We start from the raw sequence: 24,167 nt of genomic DNA, 5'->3' as shown, positions 1-24,167 counted from the left end.
TTGTAAAGAACCACAGCAGCAGGTCAGCGTACAGTCCAGGTGAGTACAACTGTGTCCAAACAATCATCTGCCTACGTCACCAACGTGCCTTTAGCTATTCAGAGGACGTGATAAATATTTTTCACCATTTTAAAAATTACTTTTATATTTATATGAATAATTTTAGGCTGGTTGTGTTCCAACACACGTTTTGTGGTGTGATAAAATATGTTTAACACAGAGTTTGACGGAGGGAAGGAAATGTGTAGGCTGACAATTTAAGCATCCAATTTGCCAAGAGTGTTTTTCCAACCTTCATACATTTGAAAGTTTCATTTTAGTACTGAATTTGGTATTTCAAAAATATGTTAAATGATCACATTTCATAACGTTTATGGTTGATGTGATGGAGCACTGATTCTGACATCCTCAACGACACAGTTTGGGGTATGAGGGCATTCTTGCCACCTCAGCAGGGGGCAGAGTTAGCTGAAGGTGGTTAAGAGGGCAATCTGGCTTATTTAGGTCACTTGGTCTGACAGGAGCAATGAGGGCGATGAGGATGTCTGGGCCACGGCAAACCTTCGTGGAAGCTACAGGGGGTCTGTGCTGCTCTCAACTGGGCCACTCTGCCTGCAGGGAGGTGGTGGTGGTGGCAGCAAAGGTCTGCGAATCTTGGCTTCTCTTCTCAAGGTTTCATTTATATTGTTTATTCAAATGAGAAAGTGGCAGAATGAAACAAATACAGAACAAGCATAATGAAAGAAAAACACTGACAGATGAAGGAGAAGATGACTTATTGGTAGGAGTTAGATGTAAAAAAGGCAGACACCTTATCCTGAAGCAAACAACAGAAGGAAAGAAAAATAGGCAAATATGCCCAGATGACAAGCAAAGATTAAAGACTGGGCTGTCTCTCAGTGATGTCTGGTACAAAAATATGCAGCATAATGTATCTGCACGTTTCACAAAGTCACATAAAAGTCTCTAAGACACACACCTGAAAACGCATTTCAGATCAAAAGAAACAAAAGATGACAAAACCCTGCGATGTGCATCGCACAACGCGGACAAGAGGAAACCGTCAGACGCTCCCTGGATACTAAAGATGTCAGAACCCAGTTTGAAACCTGCAGTATCAGGATAGTTAAGCTTAAACTGAACGAAATAACCCTGAAGCATTAAAACGAAATAATGGAGGTCAGTGTGGGAAAAGAGGGCTTTCTCTCCCCCATGTTTCATTTAACCTGCCTTCTTACCAAGCCCTACACACCCCCTCCCCCACTCTTTGCTAATCAAACATCCACATGCTTTCCCCATCTCTGCTCCGTCTGCCCTTTCTTCAAATGTACTTTTATTAGGACAGGAGCGCTGGTGCATTTTTATCAGCCAAAAGACACGAGGCACTCGCTCTGCGATTCCTGAAATCGGAGATGGCTTCTTTTCCCAACGGTGCAAACAAAATCAAAAAGTCCCAGTGCTCACAAACGGACACGCAGTGGTTCCACAGCTGCTTTGTGCCGGGGGTACGTCTCAGTAGAAAACCAATTAGAGTCAGGTTCGTACTCCATCTCCTTAAACGTCTCTCATTAATGGCATTTAATTAAAAGCTTATCTGTTGTTGTGGCGGTGCCAGAGCCCTGGCAGCTGCGGTTGAGCCCGCTGGCAGTGGGAAATGTGATGAGGGAAAGGTAAGGGGAAATGGAAGAGGACCGGAGACAGACGGATTCCAACTGTCTGCCTAAACCAGTCTCATTAGGTAACTTATTTATGGTGATGAGCATCTGGAGGCTCTTTAGTAACCCTCGTTTATCCAGGGAGTGTGTACCGAGCACGTCCCTCCGCTGCTCGTACATTCACGTACGCTCACACCTGGGAACTGAGCAGCTAGAGGAAAAAGACAAATAGACTCTGCAGTGTGTTATCCATCTTGTGTAGAAACACTTTGTCTCCATCTCTGCTCCCAGGGTCAAAGACTGCATTAATTATAAAGCTGAGAGGGATAAATGAGACAAACAACAACAGAAGCAGTTTCTCTGTTCCCAAACTTCCACGTTAAGCAGCTCGTTTCCAGTCAAATCAAATGCGCTTTAATGCTGCTGCTCATTAAGATCTGAAAAAAGCGCTGTCAGAAAAACAGCAGAAAAAACAGAAAATCCAAAGCACACCAGCAGAGAGCTTTTCCATTATTTCTAGATGTGGCCTTTGTCTCCTCTGAGAGCCATTTGTCTGCCTTCACAGCAGCCCTTTGGCCACCAGGAACCTTTACTGCACCAACAAGGCAAGATCCATTTAATCTAAATCACTTCCACACCTTCTATCATAGCACAGGTGACCCTGTAGTGGTCTTTTCCAATTTCATTTTCAGTGCGACTAAATACGTGCAACACATCCCTCCTGACAAAATTATTGCTAAGTGTTGTCTCACTACTTTACGTTAAATACTGCTAAATTACTCTGAGCGGCCAGAGCAAAGAAAACACCTGCATACACACACGTGTTTGAGTTGCAGCTGCAAAAACTGCTAAATCACAACATCAGCTGCTTCAAGGCACGTTATAGGTTAAAGAGCTGACAGTAACACAGAAAGGCCAAAGTCTAAACTGATGGTAGCAGCGACAGTTCTTCTCCTAATTCAAAGGACAGTCTTCAAACCCTGTGATGTGCTTCGTCAGGGCGCTTTGCTACATGTGGAGAAGAGCAGGTCATTACTGAACCTGGCTGCTGATTCAGCCCACTTATCAACACAGTCAGCAAGTGGAGCTCCAGCTAAAGGCTGTGACAGAGATGTGGCCACGAAACACTCTGGGTTGCATTAAATGATGTCCGTCATAAATAAGTTCAGTAAAGCAGCACAGAATCAAAAGCACAACCCAGAACTAAAGGTTTGCTCCAGTATGAAAGCAATGTGCTGAGGGAGGAGCTCGAGGTCTAAATTAAAAACAAGAACTGCTGTTAGCCAAGCCGTCATATTTATAACTCTGCCAAAAATGTAAACTAAGTTATAAGTTCCCAAATTATGGCTTTCAGGGAATGTGATCATTCAATAACATCCAAGCCTACATTATAGCACAGAGTGACAACATGCAACATTATTACCATGCTTCAATGACGCCGTGTTTTCTAACACAGTTGTTGGACCAAGAAACTGTTTGTGGTTGGTTAGCACAGTGTCTCAGGTTAAAAGCTTTATGAGGGTACATATTTAGCTGTAATGCACCTTTAAGCTACTATTTAATAGTGTGTCTGTGAACCATCACAGAGGTGATCTTAAAAGCCAACGGTAGAAGCTACACATACAAACGCAGAGGCATCTTAATGTGATAAGATGAAAAGAGGAACAGATCAAACAGACTTTGAGAGCAGCTTGGTGGGGCATGGACGCCCAGCTGGCTATTGCAGGAACGCCTGCATTTAAATGTATGGGCCGGACTCCTCAGGTCAGCCTGTCGATCGCTGCCTTTCTCTTTGGTCACGCAATTGTGTCTTTACTTTTGAGATGAATACAGTGCTTCGTTAATTCATTTCTGGAAGCAGGAGGAATCTGTTAAAACTGAATTTTCAGAACAGCAGCCATCTACACTTACCTGTGTTAGTATGTACTGCAGAGTCTGATGTCTCAGGCTCGAGGCCTTCAGCGTGACCACATCAAAAGAGGCATATTTTAATTCGTTTGGTCTGTTTAATTATGTGTTTTTATTTATTTATTTCACTTTTTATCTTAATAATGGTTCACACATCCAGCCACAACATGTGTAGCCCCAGGGTGTGCCAGGAGCAGCAGCTACACTCAGACTGGATGTGACGCTTCCTCTCTCATCACAGAAAGAACAAAGTTGAGTTGGTAACTATCAAATCTATTGTTGAGGACATGAAGCCCATAACGATTATTCCTAAACTGTTCCTGTTCTGACTTCACAGGGTGTCTCGTACCGTGCACAGCTGCTATTACAGTAGCAGCTGTGCAGAAACAGCTCATAAACAAAGATGAAGGCACATATTAAGTTGAGCGGAGCAGAAACACCAGATATGGACATTTCTGAAAAGGGTGGGTTCTGTTCAGCTCTAGCAGCATGTACACCTTACTAAGACACTATGGAGCAGATTAACTAATGTGCTGTGGTACAGCTAACTAGGAATAAATGTAATTAAAAACTATACTGCTGGTATTTACAAAGGACTGCGTGCAAGAGGTGGGAACTCGGAGATTTTTGTAACTGAACTTGTTGCAAACGTATTTCTGGGAGTTCGTTTCAGGTGAAGAATATTAGAGACCTGATTCACTAACATTTGACACATGAAATATTACTTCTATTTGTGCCAATATTAAAGAGGGAAAAAAAGCATGTCCCACCTCTGCGAGTGGTCGCAGCAGATGGCTCCGCCCCTCCCTGAGCCTGCTGGAAGTTTCTCGATGTTAAAATTACGTTTTTCCTTCCCACTGTCACCAAAGTGCTTGCTCATGGGGAGGATGGTGTCTGATGGGTGTTGAGTGTTTTTCTCTATAACTGTAGTCTTATAAAGACACTAGACTAATATTAACCCTGCTAACTGTACGTCTTTGACTGTGGGAGGAAGCTGGAGTACCCATGCAAAGTCCACAGCCAGGTGGTGGGACCGAGCTCAGTGCTAATCACTGCACCACTGTGCTGCCTCTACATGTAATACTCATGGCAACCATGTGACACACACACACACACACACACACACACACACACACACACACACACACACACACACACACACACACACACACACACACACACACACACACACACACACACAGAGTGGGTACAAGAGCGATTTATTTATTTGCCCATGAGTAAGTTTGCTAATAATGATGGCGCTAACAGAAGCAGTCAACAGAATAATAGCGCTGTTTCAACAGCACCCTCTTTCATCTGCGAGCACATGCACCCTCCTCAGAGTGCGCCCAAACGCAGCGATTCATTTACTCAAACTCATAACAGAAAGAAAGAAAGGCAGTGCCTACGTTCAGACAAAAACATTCGGATGGTGGACGCGTACATGCTCATGCAAGTTAGTCGTTTTTGAGTCCTCTGCTCGCACTATACGTCTGCACAAGCGGCACACCGCTTTGGTTACATCCTTAGGTTTACCTCCTTCATCCCAAAGTGGCGACTTTATATTGTTTTGGTAATTCGTTTGTCCATGTTTGGACTTCTTCTGTGTTGTAAACGCACAAATTAGTCCGTGCATGATTACATTGCTCCGCCCATCAAAAAGTCTGCACATGCACGAATATATCGCCCATCGTCGATTATTGGACTTAAAATTCTCGGAAAATTTCACCATATCGCCCAACCCTACTGTAATGCTGTATCCTGAAAGAATTAGAGGATGGAAGATTCAAGGAGGAGTGGGATTTTTCATGTGTGTGTTTTATAAATAGGATTTAAGAAGCTGTTACTAAAACCTTTGGTCTGGTCTTTAGCCAGCCCCTCCGTGTCTGTTCATGCCCCCCGGGCACACGACTGCACATCAGCAACACCTCTATGCTGCACAGAACAAAAGAAGGAAGCGGTGTCAATACTCACCGTTGACAACGGGGGTGTACACTACAATGCCGGCCAGATTTGGGTCAGACACCGTTTTGTCCAGGATGAGCCCTCCGATGCTGCAGAGCACAACATAATTAGCTCATTAACTCAGAGTGCATGGAAAGGCATAGGCTCACCTTCACCTAAGTGATGTGTACAGTGGATTTGTGTGCTTCTCTAGAAGAGCTACTAAAATCCTTCATGGCTGTACTGGACAGAGAGAATGAAGGATTTTTCAATTGTTCACAGCCCAGCTCCCCCTCCTCTATTACAGCCTGTGTGGGTCTGTAATATCAGCAGCACTGATTGTTGAGAGGAGAGAGTGAGAGAGAGTGAGCGGGACAGTAATTTGCTTCCTACTGGCTCCTCTGTAAGGCCGCCAGGCTCAAGGAGACCTGAGGGTGTATGTGCTGGGATGCCGCAATTTGTTTAGGGGATGAGTCATCATGCAAACCAGACGCTGGGAGGTGCAGACTCGGGACAGCTGTTCTTTTTCCTTCAGAAGACTAAACACACACACACACCTGCTGATGACCATAGCAGTGATGACGGGCTCCCATCCTGAGTAGAGCAGGGTGCGGCTGGCGGGGTGCTTGGAGGAGATGACGATCCACAGCGGAGTCAGACACATGAAGAAGGCCCAAACCAACGACGACACATACGGATAGGAATCTGCAGACGAGACACACTTGGGTTTTAGTTTCTGTCCGTTTCCTGCTCAGGTGAAACTGAGTAACACCTGAAACGTCTCAATGACCTGGGTAAGAAAATCCCAACATGTTGATTCTGTTCATCGGGACGTCCAGATTGCTGGAACAATGGTTCAGCACCACAAACAGGACTTTTTTCCAGCACTTTAAGGAATGAAGATTCTTTACTTGTGGCTGACTCTGCCCGTTGGCATCCAGTCCTAAATCCATCCAGTAAATACACACCGGATATTTTCTCTCACTTGCTCTAAGACTCTAACAGTAAACGTCTTTGTTTCAACTAAAATATAACAGTTATTTTGGAGAGGTAATTAGACTAAAGCACCTGCATGAAGCCACCACCAGATGTTTCCAACATTTCAAGCACTCAGTAACTGTCATTAGCAAGCAGTCCCACATTTACTATCTTGATGGTCTAAAGAAAAGAAAGGGCGTGGTGTCCAGCTCAGGATACAACGGGCTCTAGTAGGCCTTGGATTTTAAAATGTGAAACAGATAAACGGAGTCATATCTGGAGCGGAGCCTTGCCCCAGAGCAGCCTCTGGAAATGTGGCACCAAGTTAACATAGACTAAGTAAGCTGGCTAACAGGCAAAGTCCCAGTTAGACTCTTCTACCTTTAGACGTTGCACGTGTCAATAATTATCTTGCTTCAGTGAATAAACCTGCGAGCAAGCAATTGATATTCCTGCCCATCCCTGAAGGAATACATTTTGCTACGACACTCTGCCAGGAAGAGGGACGGAGCAGCTGCCAGCTATCTAAATGGCTCCATTCTTCTAATGCTTGGGAAAGAAATGGTGTTTCCAAAGAGTGATGATAACTACCACCGTGTTTTTAGATGCTAGTCGTGCACCCAGCATGAACTGGGCAAGCAGAAAATAATAATAATGAGAAGAAGAAGAAAGTGTTCTGCTTTCTTGCTGTCAAGAAAACCTGTTTAACAAGAAGGAGCCTGCAAAGAGACGTGGTGGCGAGGTTACCTGAGCAGGTGGGGACCAAACAAAAGAACTGCTTTCTTCTTCTGTTATTTCAACTATTTCAAGTCCGACTCACGTCTATCATAGATGAGGTGAAGTGGATGAGACTGCAGCATTTCACTGTACTGAAGTCAGTGTGAAAAATATATAGAAAGAGGACAACTGTCATTTAGAGTTGGTGCATAGAGTACAAAGTCCTGCACTATGGCAGCGTCTGTCTCACAACAGACAACTCAGAAAGAAGACTCAGACTGATGAATTCTTCATTCTTATCTAAAGGTGAACCTACAGCAGCTTTCACGTGAGCAGTAGGGATGGGTATCGAAAACCGGTTCTTGTTGAGAACCGGTTCCCACTGTTTCAATTCCTTGGAATCGTTTGCCACTTTTATAAACGATTCCCTTATCGATTCCAGTCGCCCCGAATGACGTCATCACGTTGAGTAGCGTCTTTTACCCAGTAGGAAACACGGCGCCTGAGCGGCACAAACGCTCAAAAGTTTGGTTACACTTTATGAGAAAGGATGACAACAGGGCAACGTGCAATACTTGCAAAGTAGAGATTTCATCAAAGGGAGGAAACACTACGAACATGCAAAAGCATTTGCTCAAAAAACACGCGATTGCGTTCAACGAATGTCGTGTTTTTGATCCGCTCCGGACTAGCGAAGCTCAACCCAGCAGCAGCGGTAGCGTTTCCACGTCCTCTCCCGTTAATACTGCAGGTAACTAATCAATTAGCATTGCACATTATGTTAGCGCGATTTACCTTATTACAAAACCTGCTATTACTGTGCGTTGCATTTAGATAACCATGATGAGAGAGACAGAGTCTGGCTGGCTCAGATGCTGGCAGTTCTCGCTGCAGTCTACCGGTAGCGTCTCCTTTCAGGCCAGGATAGACGAATGTCACCGAGCAGTGTCTAAGTTTGTGGTCAAAGGCTTGCACCCATTTGCCACAGCAGATGCCCCCGATTTCACTTTGGTAAGTGCATGTGTTTAATTGTAGGCAGGACATTACTGGATATTCTTGTGTAATTGCTACAGAATAATTTATGTTAAACTTTGTTATTGCTACAGGAGAATATTTATTTTATTATTTTACATATACATTTTTTTTCCTGGGGACCCTGTGACACCCCATTGAAGAGCCGTAGGCTGGATCTCTTAAGATCTCACTGTTGGGTTTGTAAGGCCATGTTACTCCTAAATTTCTATCTTGTTCAAAGAGAAGATATAAAACACAGTTCTAAGCTAATCGACTTTAGTGTTCTCCTTTTAAAAAAAAAAAGAATCGATAAGAGAATCGATAAGGAATCGAATCGTTAAACAGAATCGAAAATGGAATCGGAATCGTTAAAATCTTATCAATACCCATCCCTAGTGAGCAGTCTCAGCTGACTGTGGGCCAAAGCCCAACCTTCCTTTGGACCCGTTAATGTAACGGTTTCACATATAAGGAGAAATCCTTTATCCCACTCATTAAAATCGTAGTTCTGCTTCCTCGTGTCATGGGTGTGCACCGTGTTGCATTGAATGCTTTTCTGCAGGTTTACATGCAGCCGGCATGTAAACACCCATCTGTTAATTTGTGCGATGTATCAACACAACCTGTGCATAAACTCTGGGCCCTTTTCTTGGTGTTAGTGCTTCATCTCACACTCACATTATCGCTGCTCTCATCCATTGTTGAGCCCTCTCAGTATAGCACTCTGTAACAATCCTGTTGGTTAACAGCACTATAAATAAACCCAAGAGGACTCCACATGATTCCTACAGCTGCAATGTCTCGCTTGCGTCTCTACTTGGCTGTTTCCCTCAATGCCTCTAAATGACTCTCGCTTTAGCTTTTCTTACGAGAACAGACAGACGAGCGATTTCAGTTTTCATCATCTGCGAGTAAACTGACCGTTAGTTTGAGTTTAGTGGGCAGGTGTCTGCTGGGCTCAAAAACAAGAGAGCCAGTGTGAGCGACACAGCCAGACAGCCTCACTGCCCTGCCATGGAAATCTGAAGTGTGCTTAAGAAATTTAGCTCCCAGCACTAAACTATTCCTTTTATAATGGAGAACATCTGTGCTCAGCAATTAGACCTGACGGGTTTAATTAGCATGAGATGGTTTCCAAAGGAAAACGCTTCTAATGTGGCTGCACTGAGTAATACAAGGTGGTGCAGCACAGGTCTGCTGTCACATGAATTAAACATGTGGAGCGCATGTCAGGAGGAAGAGAGATGGTCTGTCCTGAAACTGGAGGCTGATGTTCTTACAGAGTGAGACAGGAAGGACCCCTGCTGGCCGACTGCGGGAGTGTATGACTCTACAGTACCACATGAAGCATATTTGAACTGGATATTATGACTGAATTTAAACATCCGCACTCAGACTGAAACACTCCGAGGTGCATTCATGCATGTGATGGCCCACTAATAAATGATCATATGCATGAGGGCTCTTAGGCAGTCACTGTGAGCCCTTTAATGCAGATCTCCATACAGTACATCTGCAAGTTTATTCAAAAGAAAGTACATTTGACATCCTCTCTTGTTCCATCAGTAAAGCAAGAGCCTAAGAAGATATTCAAAGGAGAATGTTGGTGTAAAAAGTTTGGCTGAAGGAAAGTGTGGCTGTGGGGGAGGCTGAGCCAGGACACGCTGGAGAGATTACATCTTTCAGTCGGGCTCATCTGGGCTCTACAACCCAGCCTTGGATACGCAGCGATGGAGCTCCATCACTGTGTGCGGCGAATGCACGGATGGATGTTCACACTGACTTTTACCAGATAAACTGGCACAAAGACAGACATTTTATCATGTAAGCATGTGTGCCGTCAGTGGACAGACAGATAAGACCAAAGACTACTTGGCTGCGATGTCTGATATAATCCCCTCAGGTGCGTTTGTATTCACCTTATTGTGCGATCTACTGTACAATATAAAGCGCCTTGAGGCGACTGTTGTTGTGATTTGGCGCTAAGAAATAAAATTGAAGTTTGCACAGGTACAATTTTATACACTCTTAATAATTTGTGGTAAAACTAAAAGTGCACACCCTCTGTGCTCGCCAATAATCTTTATTTATGCGCCGATGTTTTCATGATGGGCTCAGCAGCCTGAACAGAGCTCGGTGGAGGCGGAAGGTTCTTCAGAACAGGTGTCCTAATTCTACACAGTATGGATCAGTAATATATGGGTTCTATGAATATAATGAGCCGATTGGCTGACTGTGAAACAAAGTGGCTCCTTGTAATGCGGTCAGAACATATGCAAGTGTAGTAAAGGTAGGACCTACCCAGGCACTTGTACAAGCCTTGGCTTATCCAGGCCAGGATCGCCAAGGTTATGAGGTCACCAAAACTGGCTGCAATGGGCGTGGCTACGTTGTCTGGGTTAATCCCCGTCTTCTTCGAGCCCACAATTACCCCCACCATGATGATACCTAAATATGACATCAAGAGGATAAGCACATTACTCACAGCCATCACATTATAGGCAACTGAAAACGTGCGTGTTAAAAGGCCTGACGTGAAGCAGCAGCAGCATTACCAGCTTATACCGCGTCACAGTGTGTGTATTTACCCTGCAGCAGGGAGGCTATGAAGGCCGTGGCCACGCTGCTGGAGCAGAGCAAAACAGCGTGGCTCATCTGAAACTTCCCCTCTGGAATCCAACCAAGAACCACGGCTGCTACGGCCGCCAGGAAACCCACAACAGTGGCCTGAACCTGGGGCAGAGAGGCAGGAGATGATCCAGACTTGCTTATTAATGACACAAAGTGAGCTTTAGCAGCAACACGTGCACGTCCATTTTTCCCTAATAGTTCCTGGTGACACGTTACATGCAGGACGAACGGCTCAGCGTGTAGCTTTATCATTACATACGTCATGTTGTGGTGTGTTTATCGTACATAGGTAGATATTAACACAGCATGCACTCGGTCTTACGACACAGCCAAAGACTTTGGTCTAAATAAACACCCGCACGGTCCGTGCACCGTATCAACATATACACACTGGATATTAGCCATAGCACTGCATTAATATTATCAAAGATTTGTGATATTTCATTCAACATATAAAATACAATTTAATGTTTTTTGTTATGACCAAAAAGGGAAAAACACCTGAGTAAAAGGTGTTTCTAAAAACTGCTCCCAGTAAAAAGGAAGAGAAACGAATAAAACTGCAGCTCATGCCAATGCAAAGGATGCAGGATTGATTCGTTTTTATATGAAAGTGTTCTCTCTACAATGAGACAGCCACTGTGAGCCATTACCTGCTTCAGTGCCAGGTTCCCTATGATTAGATTCCACTTCTCGATGGGAGAATCCATCTTGCCCACATTGACCTGAGTTGGGATGGGAAGAGTTATTTTACAGAGTAAAGCCTGTGTTGGAAATGCCACTTATTTTCCAGGATTGACACTAAATTGATTAAATGCTAGAAACTTAAAAGTGGTCCCATTTAATCCCAGTATTTCATATTGTGGGTTTCCCTGCAAAAACCAAAGAGTACTAAACTTCCCAGGTGTAACAAATAGACTTAAAAGCAAAGACTAACACAAACACTGGGTCTGGCCTTTTCAGTCGTCACACTCTCCATCTGAACCATCCGTGCTACACAAACACATTTACTGCTATGAATGTGAAGATGTGCTTTTTCCATCAGGCTGCTGAACACTTCACAGACACCTCACCTTCACTTACCACAACTTCAACATTGTGCACTCCACACTGTATATAAATGCCACTTGGTTTGCATACACACACACACACACACACACGTAGATATACACTCAACAAAAATATAAACGCAACACCTTTGTTACTGCTCCCATTCCCCATGGGATGGACGTAGAGACCTAAAATTCATTCCAGATACACAATATAACCATCCCTCCCAAACAGCGGTCACAAATCAGTCCAAATGTGTGGTAGTGGGCACATCTGCTATATTGAGATAATCCATCCCACCTCACAGGTGTGCCACATCAGGATGCTGATCTGACATCATGAGTAGTGCACAGGTGTACCTCAGACTGCCCACAACAAAAGGCCACCCTGGAATGTGCAGTTTTTTGCGCTATTGGAGGTCTGGGGACCCAGAACCGGTCAGTATCTGGTGTGACCACCATTTGCCTCATGCAGTGCAACACATCGTCGCATGGAGTCTATCAGATTGTCAATTGTGGCCTGTGGAATGTTGGTCCACTCCACTTCAATGGTTGTGCGAGGTTGTTGGATATTCGTGGGAACTGGTACACGCTGTCGTATACGCCGGTCAAGCACATCCCGAACATGCTCAATGGGTGACATGTCCGGTGAGTATGCTGGCCATGCAAGAACTGGGACATTCTCAGCTGCCATCTGCCCTGAACAATGTGAACCATGATTCATCCGTGAAGCGCACACCTCTCCAACGTGCCAGACGCCATCGAATGTGAGCATTTGCCCACACAAGTCTGTTACGGCGACGAGCTGGAGTCAGGTCAAGACCCCGATGAGGACGACGGGCATGCAGTTGAGCGTCCCTGAGACGGTTTCTGACAGTTTGTGCAGAAATTGTTTGGTTGTGCAAACCAATTGTTCCAGCAGCTGTCTGGGTGGCTGGTCTCAGACGATCTTGGAGGTGAACCTGCTGGATGTGGAGGTCCTGGGCTGGTGTGGTTACACGAGGTCTGCGGTTGTGAGGCCGGTTGGATGTGCTGCCATATTCTCTGAAACGCCTGTGGAGACGGCTTATGGTTGAGAAATGAACATTCAATGCACGGGCGACAGATCTGGTTGACATTCCTGCTGTCAGCATGCCAATTGCACGCTCCCTCATTGCTTGTGGCATCTGTGGCATTTTGCTGTGAGACAAAACTGCACATTCCAGGGTGGCCTTTTGTTGTGGGCAGTCTGAGGTACACCTGTGCACTACTCATGATGTCAGATCAGCATCCTGATGTGGCACACCTGTGAGGTGGGATGGATTATCTCAATATAGCAGATGTGCCCACTACCACACATTTGGACTGATTTGTGACCACTGTTTGGGAGGGACGGTTATATTGTGTATCTGGAATGAATTTTAGGTCTCTACGTCCATCCCATGGGGAATGGGAGCAGTAACAAAAGTGTTGCGTTTATATTTTTGTTGAGTGTACATATTCAGTAATGCACTCCTATATTGTCCATATATTATTCATATAACTCTCAGATTTAGCCATTCCTATATTCTGCTTGTTCTTGTGTTATTGTACTTTTGCACACCTCTGTTGCTTGTGGAGCTCGCACACTTGCATGTGCTGTACCCGTGTACCTGCACACGTGACGTGACGATAAAACCTGATGACATTTACCAGAGATGGAGCACTTTCATGGGTCTAACTTTTTCTGTATTATGAGTGATTGATCACATGTATCACACACACACACACACACTTTTTAAAAATGAGAACATCGTTAGTCATTTTCAACAATGTGGTTTTGCCAATAACTGGAGTAAAACTGAACAAAGATATAATCCGACTCTGTATCCCACTAACAGCTCAAGAATTCTGTCCGCGGTGTCTCGCACATCTGTGAGGACATTCACAAACATTAATAAATTCCCAACCATGTCATAAAGGTGACACATAACACAATAGCTGCACAAAATGTTCACACTCTTGTAAATATATCACTCAGATGATGTAAAGCTCTGTGGAAGATAGCAGAACATTGTATCTGTATGTAATTATCTTGGTTAGCTGTGACTGCAGACTCACTGTTTGGATGAGTGGTTGTTGCTATGATCAGGCACATTTCCTGTGAGTGCATCTTTTCAGCCGTCCTCTTTCACAGCAGTAACTTCACACTGCCTGGACGTGACATGTTTAGGGGACTTCTGTAAATTGTGGCTCTAAGATGAGAAGCTGGGATTCACTCTGAGTGAGCTCTGCACTGCACAAAGAAAAGACCTTTTTCTGTGGCCTACAGTCATTTTGCTCATATGTGGGCACCTGTGCCTTACTGACCACCTGTCTGTCCCACTCTGATGCTTAGCTGAACTAACGTGAACAAATTCAATTAACTGTAATGACATTTCTGAAATCACGTGTGACTTCACACATGCAACAACTGTCATAAGTCCTCCTGCATTTCTCAGCACTGCAGGGCAGAGCAGCTGAGCAGAGCAACAGTAACATGAAGACAAACTGTTTTTGGGACACCGCTGAGGAAACTTGGCTCATGCTACGCTCCACTCTCTATGTTGACACAGTGCTGTGAATGTGGAGCTTGTGCGTGGGGAGCAGGAAGAGCCGAAAACCAACAAAGAGAGAATTCTGCTCAGTCACCTCTTCTACTTGGACAAACAGGACTGCAACGAGTAAGGTTATGGACAGAAGGAGAGCCTGTTTGATGGGACAGGGTGCAAACACATGCTCACCCTCTTTAGCAGAGCAACAATTCACCGTCTGACCATTTGATCCTGGCTGCAACAGCCTCTCCCAACTCCCCGTCAGCAAATTCCTCCTGACTCCAACTATTTCTCAAACACTTGAAGTAATTCTTACGTGGAAACGCCCAAAGTCATTGTAACAGCTGGGCACATAAGCCTGTGGTGTTCACCGCACAGCGTCGACGGCACTGGAGCTATAATTCCAGACTGGGCTGGATGATGAACAGCTAATCACAGTTAGAGGCTCTGTGGAGGTGAGTCATGACCACAAAAACAAAAATGATGCAACTACGTACACAGTGACATCACTGCACTATCAGTGATCCTCGAACAGCAGCTACGAGCACGAGGCTGACGGGAAACCACTCCGTCCTTCTGAGAGTGAAACAACAAGCTCGCAGGACAAAGCAGCCTGACGTCTGATTACAACAACATCGAATGTGAAGACGGAATAACAGTGACACAGCTTCCACAACCACAAGTGCATTACAAGAAAGAATGACAGTTCTTCAGTTTAGGGTGTTGTTTACTATTACTACACATAAAGATGCTATTGTGTTGGGGTCTTAGAGTGGAATGGGCTACAGAGCGTGTGTGTGTGTGTGTGTGTGTGTGTGTGTGTGTGTGTGTGTGTGTGTGTGTGTGTCTCACCGCTGTGGACAGCCTCGAGGCCAAAGTCATCTCCAGGTTTCCCTTGAGGCCGAGCAGAGCGGGTACCAGGATGAAGATCTCTGTGATGTACTGGAACGCCTCCCAGTGCTGCAGACACCAGAAAGTCACTTTGCTTTTTCTGGCTATCACTGAACTTCACACTTACATGTTGTGTTTTCAGGATAAGGCAAACTGGGGATTTGCATCATTTAGCTGTGAAGCAGTGAAGTAAATCCAGCAGCATTCACAGACTTTTCTTTTAAAGCTTCGTAATTCTGTCAGATGTTGCCAACAGGGATAACACGACTGCTGTAATGTCAGCTGAGCAAAGCAAGAAACTCTTCTCCTCACACCTTACTGACTGCCCACAGCAAAGCTTTCACGTTTGCATGAAGGACACATTTGGGACGCGAGCAGCACTCTTCCAGCTCGTTGGCTCACGCTTCCACCGTCTGACAGATGGTTTCACCCAAAAAATGTAAATGTGCAGAAACGGAAAGGGTTGCAGGCAGGACCACGCTCGAGTGGGCGCTGCGTTTCTACGTTAAAATCTTCAACACATTCACAGAGAAACACTGAAATTAAAACTACGGTTTAGAAATTCTAGAAGTAGAACAGAGGTCCCCGTCTCCAACCTGGGACTTCTATGTAAAACACCCTGCTCACAGACGTGCACCTTAAACATGTGATATGACAGAGTGCCGTTAACAACGCCGTTACAGAGCGGCCTGGTGAGATTACAGTCATATCAAGCTTGGTTGCCAGCATATAACCCAAGGAAGGTTTGGATAATGTGATCATTATTAGTCAGTGACTGATGTGTTTAGTTATTTTTCCACCTCAGCCAACACTGTCCTTTTACTGCAGCCTGGTGGGGTTGGGTGACTACTACTTTCAAATGTAGCTTTACAGCACAACACTTCCCAGCCTTGGTAACTTCGCTGCAGTTGTGCTACTATGTTCCACATTCACAGAGAGCAAAACTGAACAAAACCCATATTTGTAAGGAGCTTGAATGAGCCTTTAATCCCAGCCTGCTTTGACTGGTTTAATAATGCTGGTTGCTCAATTTACCTGCACAACATCCAGCACCATTCCAGCTGATACGGTTCCAAATCCGGCTAGAAGGAAAGGCACCAAAATCTGAAATGCCATAGCCAGCACTGACTCCTTTGGCATATTCTGCGTGTTCGATCCCAGCCCTTCCTCCTCCTCTTCCTCCTCCCCATCTGCCTCTTCACCTGAGAGCCTCCTCTCAGTGAGCATAGGCTCCGTCTCCGAGCAGTCTCCATCGCCACAGTCTGCTAAAGTCAAAGAGGCCCGAGAGGCCCGGTCCAGAACCCGTCTACCTTCTATATGAGACGTCTCCTGTCTGTACCCGTTCTGGAGTGAGTTGGCCTCAGATTTAGCTCCAAGGTCCACCATGGCCAACCGCTCCTCCTGAAGTTTGGTGTAACCGGTGGGGACCATGGTGTGGAAAATGGAGGCGATCCACCCCGGGGAAACAGGTTTCGGGGAGAGGCTGTTCCACCCGCCACCTGCTGCACTCATGCGCACTGTGAGACTAGAGCCAAGAGACTCCCCTATAGCTCCTTGTAGGCTTTGAATGCTCATGATGTGGTCCAGGGCTCCAGTGTCTCATCTCCTGTCATCCGGTCTGAGGGCGGTGTCCAGGCAGCGAGCGGTCAAAGCGAGCTTCAGGGATTCATCAGCCTAAAGAAAACACACACGAAATGAAATGAGAAGAGGAATATCTGCCAGCTGCTGATATGTATAAGACAAAACAACAGTAAGTGATAAAGAGGAACAAACGGTTCTTAAAGTGGAAATGCAGAGAAACAAGAGGTGACGTTAGAGCGTACGTGTCATTACTGCAGGGAAGGATTGTGCTGAAGCTGCTGTAACATACAACACTTTATTTTTAATACATCATCAAGCAACGACGGGAAGAAATCCCAAGACTGGATCACCATCACAGATATATCAGTGCCAGCATCACTGCTCACCTCAACAACGCTTTCTGTTAAAGGACTGCTACCAGTTAGAAAATTAAAGAAATGAACAGGAACAGCTGAGAAGCATCCCAAAGAGCACCGGAAATACAATTCAGCCTGTTCCTGTCATTCACGTGTGGGCTGACAAACTAAACCCGAGCTAGCATCCAAGTGACGAAACGTTTCTCCCACAAAACGCTGCGTCCAGATGAACAGAACCAACTTTTGGAGATTTGCTTCCCTGAATGATTGAGCATCAAGTCTTTAAATCCGAGGTCCACCGAGCTGCTTCTTTAAATGTACCAACCGAGGATGTTCACAAAGTTCTCCCATAATTTGCTGCTGTTCCGGTGTCTCCAGTTTATCTGCGTTTCGTTGGTAAAATGTTCTCGAGACGACAGTTTTCATACTTTTTTAATTGCCACTGTTCAGGCCCATTTATTACCACCATCCTATTCAGCGCCGTCTCACACCACAGCTGCCATTCATGGATCATTTAGCCAAACAGGAACTTGACACAAACAGGCTGGTTGTGTATATGTTTATGGTCGCCACATAACACGGAAATGCTGCTAGCTAGCTGTGGAGGAATCAAAACAGTAGAAGGCACGTCGGCTGCCTACTTACCCAGCGTTAAACGTAAACCGGGAGAATACGGTGGCCACAGTTAGCCAGTATTACAAGTAGATAGGATATATATAACTCTTCAGTGCTAAGGATTATTATTACCGTTGTTTTTATCCTTGACATACGTTTTCACTGTGAAGAAATTCCACCCAGAGGAGATGCCAGTCCTTTCCTCTGACAGCTAGCCAGCCAGAGAGCCGCGTCAGAGCGAAACTGGCCAACCAAGATCGTCTACGCGACACGACGAGCGACTCCGTTTGAAAACAACGCCTGCTTACCAGAAGTTATAAATCCGGGTTGACCTGATTACAGATCCAAAGACATAGTATGTCCGACAAATGGGATGGTTTTCCTCACATCTATATTAAGTAATGCACTTTTAATCTTCGACTGCATTATGACTGCATTAACATTACTGCTATAGAATAAAACATCAGCTGGCTTCAGCGGATTAGAACAAAACTTTCAGATATAATTTTTATTGTATTACCCACATTACATAGTGGTAGTTTTGGTAGTATTAATTGCAGGTAAGCCGAGTCTATCAGCTGGGGAGTTTAAACCTGACAGTCTCGGTCCACATCTGGAGGATGTGCGTAATCTTTACACCTAACAGTGTGTAGTTGGGTTTTTGTTTTGTTTTGTTTTTTATTAGTAAAATTAACATACAAACAAAATGCACCATATATTACACATTCAGAGAATAAACATTTCGTACATATTAGCAACTTTCATACATAGTGTTAGGTATTTTAGCACTACGGTTAGCATTTACTGGATATTGTTTTATAGTGACATTATGCAGGAAAACTCTGTCATTCAATAAGGCCCCTTTGTTTTAGTTATTTTTCTCTTTGACCCAAGAATTGATGTGTGAGAATCACAGGCTGGTACAAGGTTGAAATACCACAGAGATCACTCCCTCAGCTACATTAGTTTCTTAATCTTTTAGACGCCTGTTGAAGGCCAAATGGTTTGTTTCAGATTTCACTAATGAAAGAACTCTTTGTTTTGTGCCTTGAAAATATGTCGCTGAGATAATCACAATTGTAGCTGAACTGATAAACTACACAAAGGATGCTTCTTCACCCATGGGCAGGAAGACGCTGCCTTATCTTGGTCTGTACTGGTTTAAACTGAGAATCTGCTGACTCATGAATTTTACCCTCTATATAAACTGTTGTACTTGTGAATAAAGTTGAGTCAATTTGGGAAGACAATCTGAAGCAGTCTCTGTTTTCTTGTTCTCCCAAGCTGCTCCTGAGCTCGTACTAACACGCTGAATGGCATGCTTGAATATTACTTGAGAATATATTTGACTGTGTTACAGACTAAGGTACATTCTCTGCTGATAGACGTCCACGCCTCGAAGGAAGTCGATCCACGGATTAGGCCCTGGAAACCGTTTCCTTCACATAGGAAAAAGAAAATATAAAGATGGGGTCACATAATTTAACAGATTATTAACTCACTAAATCAAAATCTTCCACAAAGGAAACAAAAAAGCAGCCTTTTTCTTTTTAACTAAAGTCAAAGATTTAACCAACAGGTTTAAGTCGTTTTTCCAGTGAGCCAGTGTTGGTTTGGTCTTAAAAAAACGACATTTATGTAGAAATTGCTTGCACAAGATTAATAACACATTAACACCATAATTAGCTTTCTTTTCTTTCAAAAACACTCCAAACATTATCATATTTCAGGTAAATGGGGTAATTTGAATCCCACTGGAATAAAGCCAGGTATGAAAAGCCAGACAAAATATTTGTATAAAACCTGACAGTGTAGTAAGGAGCTTGGAATGTGTGCGTAAACGCTAGAGTTCATCCCAAACACCAGGGGGCGCTGTATAATTCCTAAAACAAGCTTTGTCCCTACCTTTCACACGGATGTGGATTTCGACCAAAAAAACCCACATGTGGAGGAAAACATTATCGTGTCCTCTCTAAATCTAACATGGAATTAAACGTAAAGACAACGAGCTCGCAGGCGTTGCTGTCGTGTGGTAACGGAGGAGGTTTGGATGCTTTTTATTTCTTTCTGTTTTGTCAAAATGTCAGGAGAGTTGGACTGGGAAGAAGTACAGAGCCTAAACTGCACATTCGTACAGGAAAGCCAGCTTCTGTGTCAGTATTTTGTTGTAAAATACTAACTGTCTGTCAGACTATTTGAATATATGTAAGCAGCTACATGGAGTAATGAAAACTACACGTTTAGTTAAATCATTGCCAGCGTCATATAAACAAAGTTATTACCTAAAGACTTCGTGCAAACACGGTCCTAAAAAACTGCGGTCTTTGCTTTGACTTCAGAGCGCTGAGGCCCGATTTCCTCCTACTCGGTAAGTTTAGTGCCACAGTTCAGTGCTGTGACTCTGCAGGTCATGTTGAGTCCTTAATTGAAACGTAGTCGACCTTTATAACAAATAAACCCATCTTAGACTAATGGAAGTTAAAACAAAGTCCACGGATCACGTGTTTACAGCGTGGGGAAAAACATTTTTACTTATAAATAAACGGACAGTCTCTAATTGTGATGGTAGTTTTTGAATGTAGAGAAACATGTCAGCCACAAACGCAGACAAAGACTCCACACTGGGTAAAAGTGACTTCTTTCACTTAATGCCCCGTAAATCAGGTTATAATGTTTCTGCGATGTTTTGTTGGAGGTTTCTGTTGATGTCTGTCAGTTAGAGTAAAAGTGCCGTTAGAGACATTAGAGAAACCAATCTTCACACACCATGTCAAAGTCTGCATTTTCCTTTTCTGTTGTTTTTATTTATTTTTTGTCTATATTTGGACTCACATTATAAATTAGAGTGTGGTATGTCATCCAACTCTCCCCTGGGAGGACTGGGAAAGCACTGGGTGGGAGAAGGACATTTGGAGTATCCTCCCTGCTGCTGCTGTGACCCAACTTTGTGGTCCATCCAGATAGACTGATTGATGCCTGATTATTTCTCAGTTTGGCAACTTTCTCTGCAGCTTTCCAGATTTAGATTAATCATTGTGCTGACTAGAGTAAACCCAAATCTTAGCTACACAGAATGGTCATTTCACTAACTTTCTTAGGGACCTCTATCAGGGACGTGTTGCCACAACTGCTGTATTTAAAAGATTGAAAGGATTTCTACACATTAACCCACTCATGAGAAACGTGTCTTTCTTTTCCCGCAGTATAGGAGCATAAGTTTGGTCATGAGGAGTAACTGATCTGTGTGTTGTGCTGCTAGGTCTCAGTGAGAAGCTTCTCCTCAATCCAAAAGCTGGAAGATCACTGCAGACAGAGAGAGTCCCCAGAAGCAGCGGTGAGAATGTCAAGCATTCTTTTTAGTGACAAGTTGGTCGATGGTTGATCTACCAAAAAGCATAAGAGTGATGTTTAGTGATGTGTGTGTGTGTGTGCGGGTCTTTCCCTGTGAATCAGTTCTGGACCGGCTGCAGAGCTTCCTCCCTCAGATGGCGGAGGCCAACGAGAAGCTGAAAAGACAGATGGAGGAGGCTCCTGCTGGACGCTTTGACATAGAGAGTGTGGACGAGGCAGAGAGGGTCATAGAGATGGTGAGTATCGGCCTGCCGCTGAACCAGCTGCACTGCCACCATCTAGTGACGTACTGAACTGTGACATGGAACATAAAGGACTCTGCAGTAGAGAAGTGTTGGAGGTTAGGGCAGCTGGTCTCTGGGTAAATCTGGCAGCTCCTTTCATACAAGGGCTGCGTTATTCCAAAGAGGTCTGCTGTGTGTGACTGCTAGGACTGCAGCAATGCATCGAGTAACTCAAATAACTCGGTTACATGCATGCATATTTTTTTCTTACCTTTGTTTAAACTGGAACTCTGTAGAGCTCAGTCGTCACCATGTCAACACAATTAGACATGCAGCATGTGGGGGAAGTGTTACAGTACTGAGCCTTGTTTTTCCAACAGCAGCACACGACTAGGGGTGGGCGATATAAACGATATAAATTTGGCCAACGATAGAGATTTTGACTATACCGCTCTATCGTGATAGCGCATGTTGATGATGTCATCAAGCTGCGCCTGTTTTGGTCGAAAGCATCGCAGCGGCTACAACCATTATCATCTGCAAATTGTGGCGGGCGACAGTCACAGCAAAGAGATGAAGCACTTTTCAAATATGGGGAAAGCCGAAAACTGCGCTTCCTCCACTTCCATAACGTTGATTCATTAATGTTGAATTCTCTCGCAGCTACTCTGTTCCCATGTTGTTGCAGTATATTAATAACTAACCTCGTATTGTGGATGAATGATCTCAGTTGTTCTCCTGACTGACGTTTGGCCCGTGTACAGCATCCTGCTATGCGACTGCATTTGTCCCTGACCACCAGAATCCCTCACTTTAACTTTTATCGAGTGGAAAAAAAGTTGGCGTTCATCCTCCAGCTTCACTGTGCTAATGTTATGCTAACATAGCTGTGTCGCTAGCAATCACGTAGCACAACATTATATACCAGGTAGCCCAACTTCAGTAACCCTGCAAACGCCACTGCTGTTTAGTTTTCTGTCTTCATTTATGTTGGAAGTGGTAGCAGAGCTGTACGTTTGAATTAGTTTCAAAAATCTCTGTCAGAACATGGTATGAAATGTTTAGGTGGAAACTAGCGAGCTAACTTCCTGCTAACTTCTAACTCCGTTAAATTTAATAAATTCTGTTTTCATGGATGCCTGGATGTAAAACTTAATTGTTACACCCGATAAAGCAGCAACGCTGATGATTTAATTAAAGATGAAAGAATTTAGACCGTTTTTAACTCTGTGTTCGTTTGACTTTGGGACCTGAAGTTGACGGAGTTTTGGACCCAGATTACTCCGAAGCTCCTCACTACGGCAGCCGTAATGCTCTGACAATCCATCAAGCAGTGCTGCTTACCAAAGTTGTACTAAAACATTTTTAACAGATTTCTGCCCAAATCGGTTCGAGGTCAGTATGCACAACCAGAATTCATACATAAGGAACACTCTCGATTTTTGAGAAAATTAAAGGATTTTAAGTCCTTGTAGTGTGGAAAATAGGTTATACAGAAGAAAAGAATATATCGCGATATATATCGTTACCGCACGTGCTTCAAATTATATCATGATAGAATTTTAGGCCCTATCGCCCAGCCCTACACACGACTTTAATCTTTGAACCATCATACTTTTATTCAACATTACAACTTAAGTGCAGTTCAGTTAGCATTAATTTACTGTTTTTGTCCTGTTCTTAATTCTTTCCTGCGTTTCCAAAACAAAAGTGAAAAACTGAAATCGACTCTATTAAGAGCTCCGTTTAAAGAATTCGGAGCACACGAGGAGAGTCGGTCTCTTATTTTGACAACAAAAAAGGCCCAAACTGTCTGTACTATTTATTACTTTCTATTAACGTCCATAAAGACAAGCATGATGGTGGCATCATCATTCTGTGTGTGCTCTTCTCAACACCCGGGGCAGAGATCGTTTCAGAACAGCTAACTGTCCCCAACAGCGCTGCAAAGATGTGAACGTGGCACACAAGCTGCCAAAATCCAGGTAGCCATGAGTTGTAACTGCTGCTGCAGACGCTTCCACGCAGCACTGAGTTAAGGCTCTGAACACTTTTGCAAATGACAAATTTTATTTGTTCTTCTGGTGGTGGATAAGTCTCAATCTACTGCTCATTTAATCAGTTTCTCTCCATTTAGCTGCTTTAAGTGCGTCTTTCACCAGTCGTGTAATTTTGTCCCCGTGTCCTCAGGATGTAGCACTCGTGGAGCTCAATGAGTCAGGTGACAGCGAGACGTCGGACTCTGAGGAGTCGGACTGCAGCGACGATGACGGCGAGGTCACAGAGCAGAACTTTAAACTGCCCGGAGACAAAGGCAAGAAAAAGAAAGTCAACATCCTGGTTCTGGACCAGCAGGGGGAGTAGACGAGTCAGACAGAGGGACCTTTAGTTTCTTTTCCATGGGAAACGTTTTGCCAACGAGATCCTCAGATGTCATGTCAGAGTTTCTTGTTTCTTTCAAACCTTCTTCACACACAGACAGCGGACAGAACAGCTGCTGCCTGTGGGAGTACAGTGAACACTGAAATGTGCACACAAACTGCCCATAGAGCCAGAACAAATGCTGGGAGTCTGCCCTGTGACCACGATGTCTGCATGCTGTGTTGTCTCCTCGTCCTCTGCTTCATGAACGTGAACACATCCTTGCATCAGTTTGGGCTTCAAACCGTTCACTTCAGCTCTCTGCTGAAGCAGGAAGTGA

At 44.3% G+C, this 24,167-nt stretch overlaps 2 protein-coding genes and 1 long non-coding RNA gene across 6 annotated transcripts in view; 2 read left to right on the top strand and 1 right to left on the bottom strand.

The window, feature by feature from the left end:
• slc41a2b (solute carrier family 41 member 2b) overlaps positions 1-18,148 on the bottom strand; it is a 39,972-nt gene extending 21,824 nt beyond the window's left edge. The window contains exons 1-8 of one of the 4 annotated variants that reach the window (XM_080886239.1): positions 18,024-18,148; positions 16,375-17,013; positions 15,301-15,408; positions 11,501-11,572; positions 10,805-10,949; positions 10,518-10,664; positions 6,065-6,212; positions 5,538-5,617 (exon numbers count right to left, since the gene is read on the bottom strand). In XM_080886239.1, the coding sequence (XP_080742365.1) occupies positions 5,538-5,617; positions 6,065-6,212; positions 10,518-10,664; positions 10,805-10,949; positions 11,501-11,572; positions 15,301-15,408; positions 16,375-16,914 (1,240 nt within the window). In that variant the 5' untranslated portion in view covers positions 16,915-17,013; positions 18,024-18,148. Of the gene's footprint in view, positions 1-5,537; positions 5,618-6,064; positions 6,213-10,517; positions 10,665-10,804; positions 10,950-11,500; positions 11,573-15,300; positions 15,409-16,374; positions 17,014-17,306; positions 17,793-17,921 lie in introns of those variants that run through there. The other 3 variants (XM_080886241.1, XM_080886240.1, XM_080886242.1) reach the window with 3 other exon arrangements.
• LOC308399179 lies at positions 7,558-8,213 on the top strand. Its single transcript, XR_013972083.1, has 2 exons — positions 7,558-7,953; positions 8,037-8,213. It is a non-coding gene; the product is annotated as an uncharacterized lncRNA (long non-coding RNA).
• Positions 18,149-19,783: 1,635 nt separating the features above from the next.
• On the top strand, positions 19,784-24,073 carry nopchap1 (NOP protein chaperone 1). The gene is made up of 4 exons (XM_080885981.1): positions 19,784-19,935; positions 21,151-21,225; positions 21,345-21,478; positions 23,657-24,073. Exons 1-4 carry the CDS (start codon positions 19,875-19,877, stop codon positions 23,828-23,830), a joined length of 444 nt encoding a protein of 147 aa, XP_080742107.1. The 5' UTR covers positions 19,784-19,874; the 3' UTR covers positions 23,831-24,073.
• The last annotated feature ends 94 nt before the right edge of the window (positions 24,074-24,167 follow it).

Source organism: Rhamphochromis sp. 'chilingali' (assembly GCF_963969265.1).
Source record: "Rhamphochromis sp. 'chilingali' genome assembly, chromosome: 7".
NCBI classification, from domain to species: Eukaryota; Metazoa; Chordata; class Actinopteri; order Cichliformes; family Cichlidae; genus Rhamphochromis; species Rhamphochromis sp. 'chilingali'.
The sequence above is the reverse complement of the archived record's forward strand: the minus strand, read 5'-3'. Positions and strand labels throughout refer to the sequence as shown.

Excerpts from the sequence above, each read along its gene's own strand:
- nopchap1 (XM_080885981.1), top strand. The coding sequence starts at position 19,875 with ATGGAATTAAACGTAAAGACAACGAGCTCGCAGGCGTTGCTGTCGTGT. Across the intron at positions 19,936-21,150 it reads GTCGTGTGGTAACGGAGGAG|GTCTCAGTGAGAAGCTTCTC; the intron begins GTTTGGATGCTT and ends TTGTGCTGCTAG. Across the intron at positions 21,479-23,656 it reads CAGAGAGGGTCATAGAGATG|GATGTAGCACTCGTGGAGCT; the intron begins GTGAGTATCGGC and ends CCGTGTCCTCAG.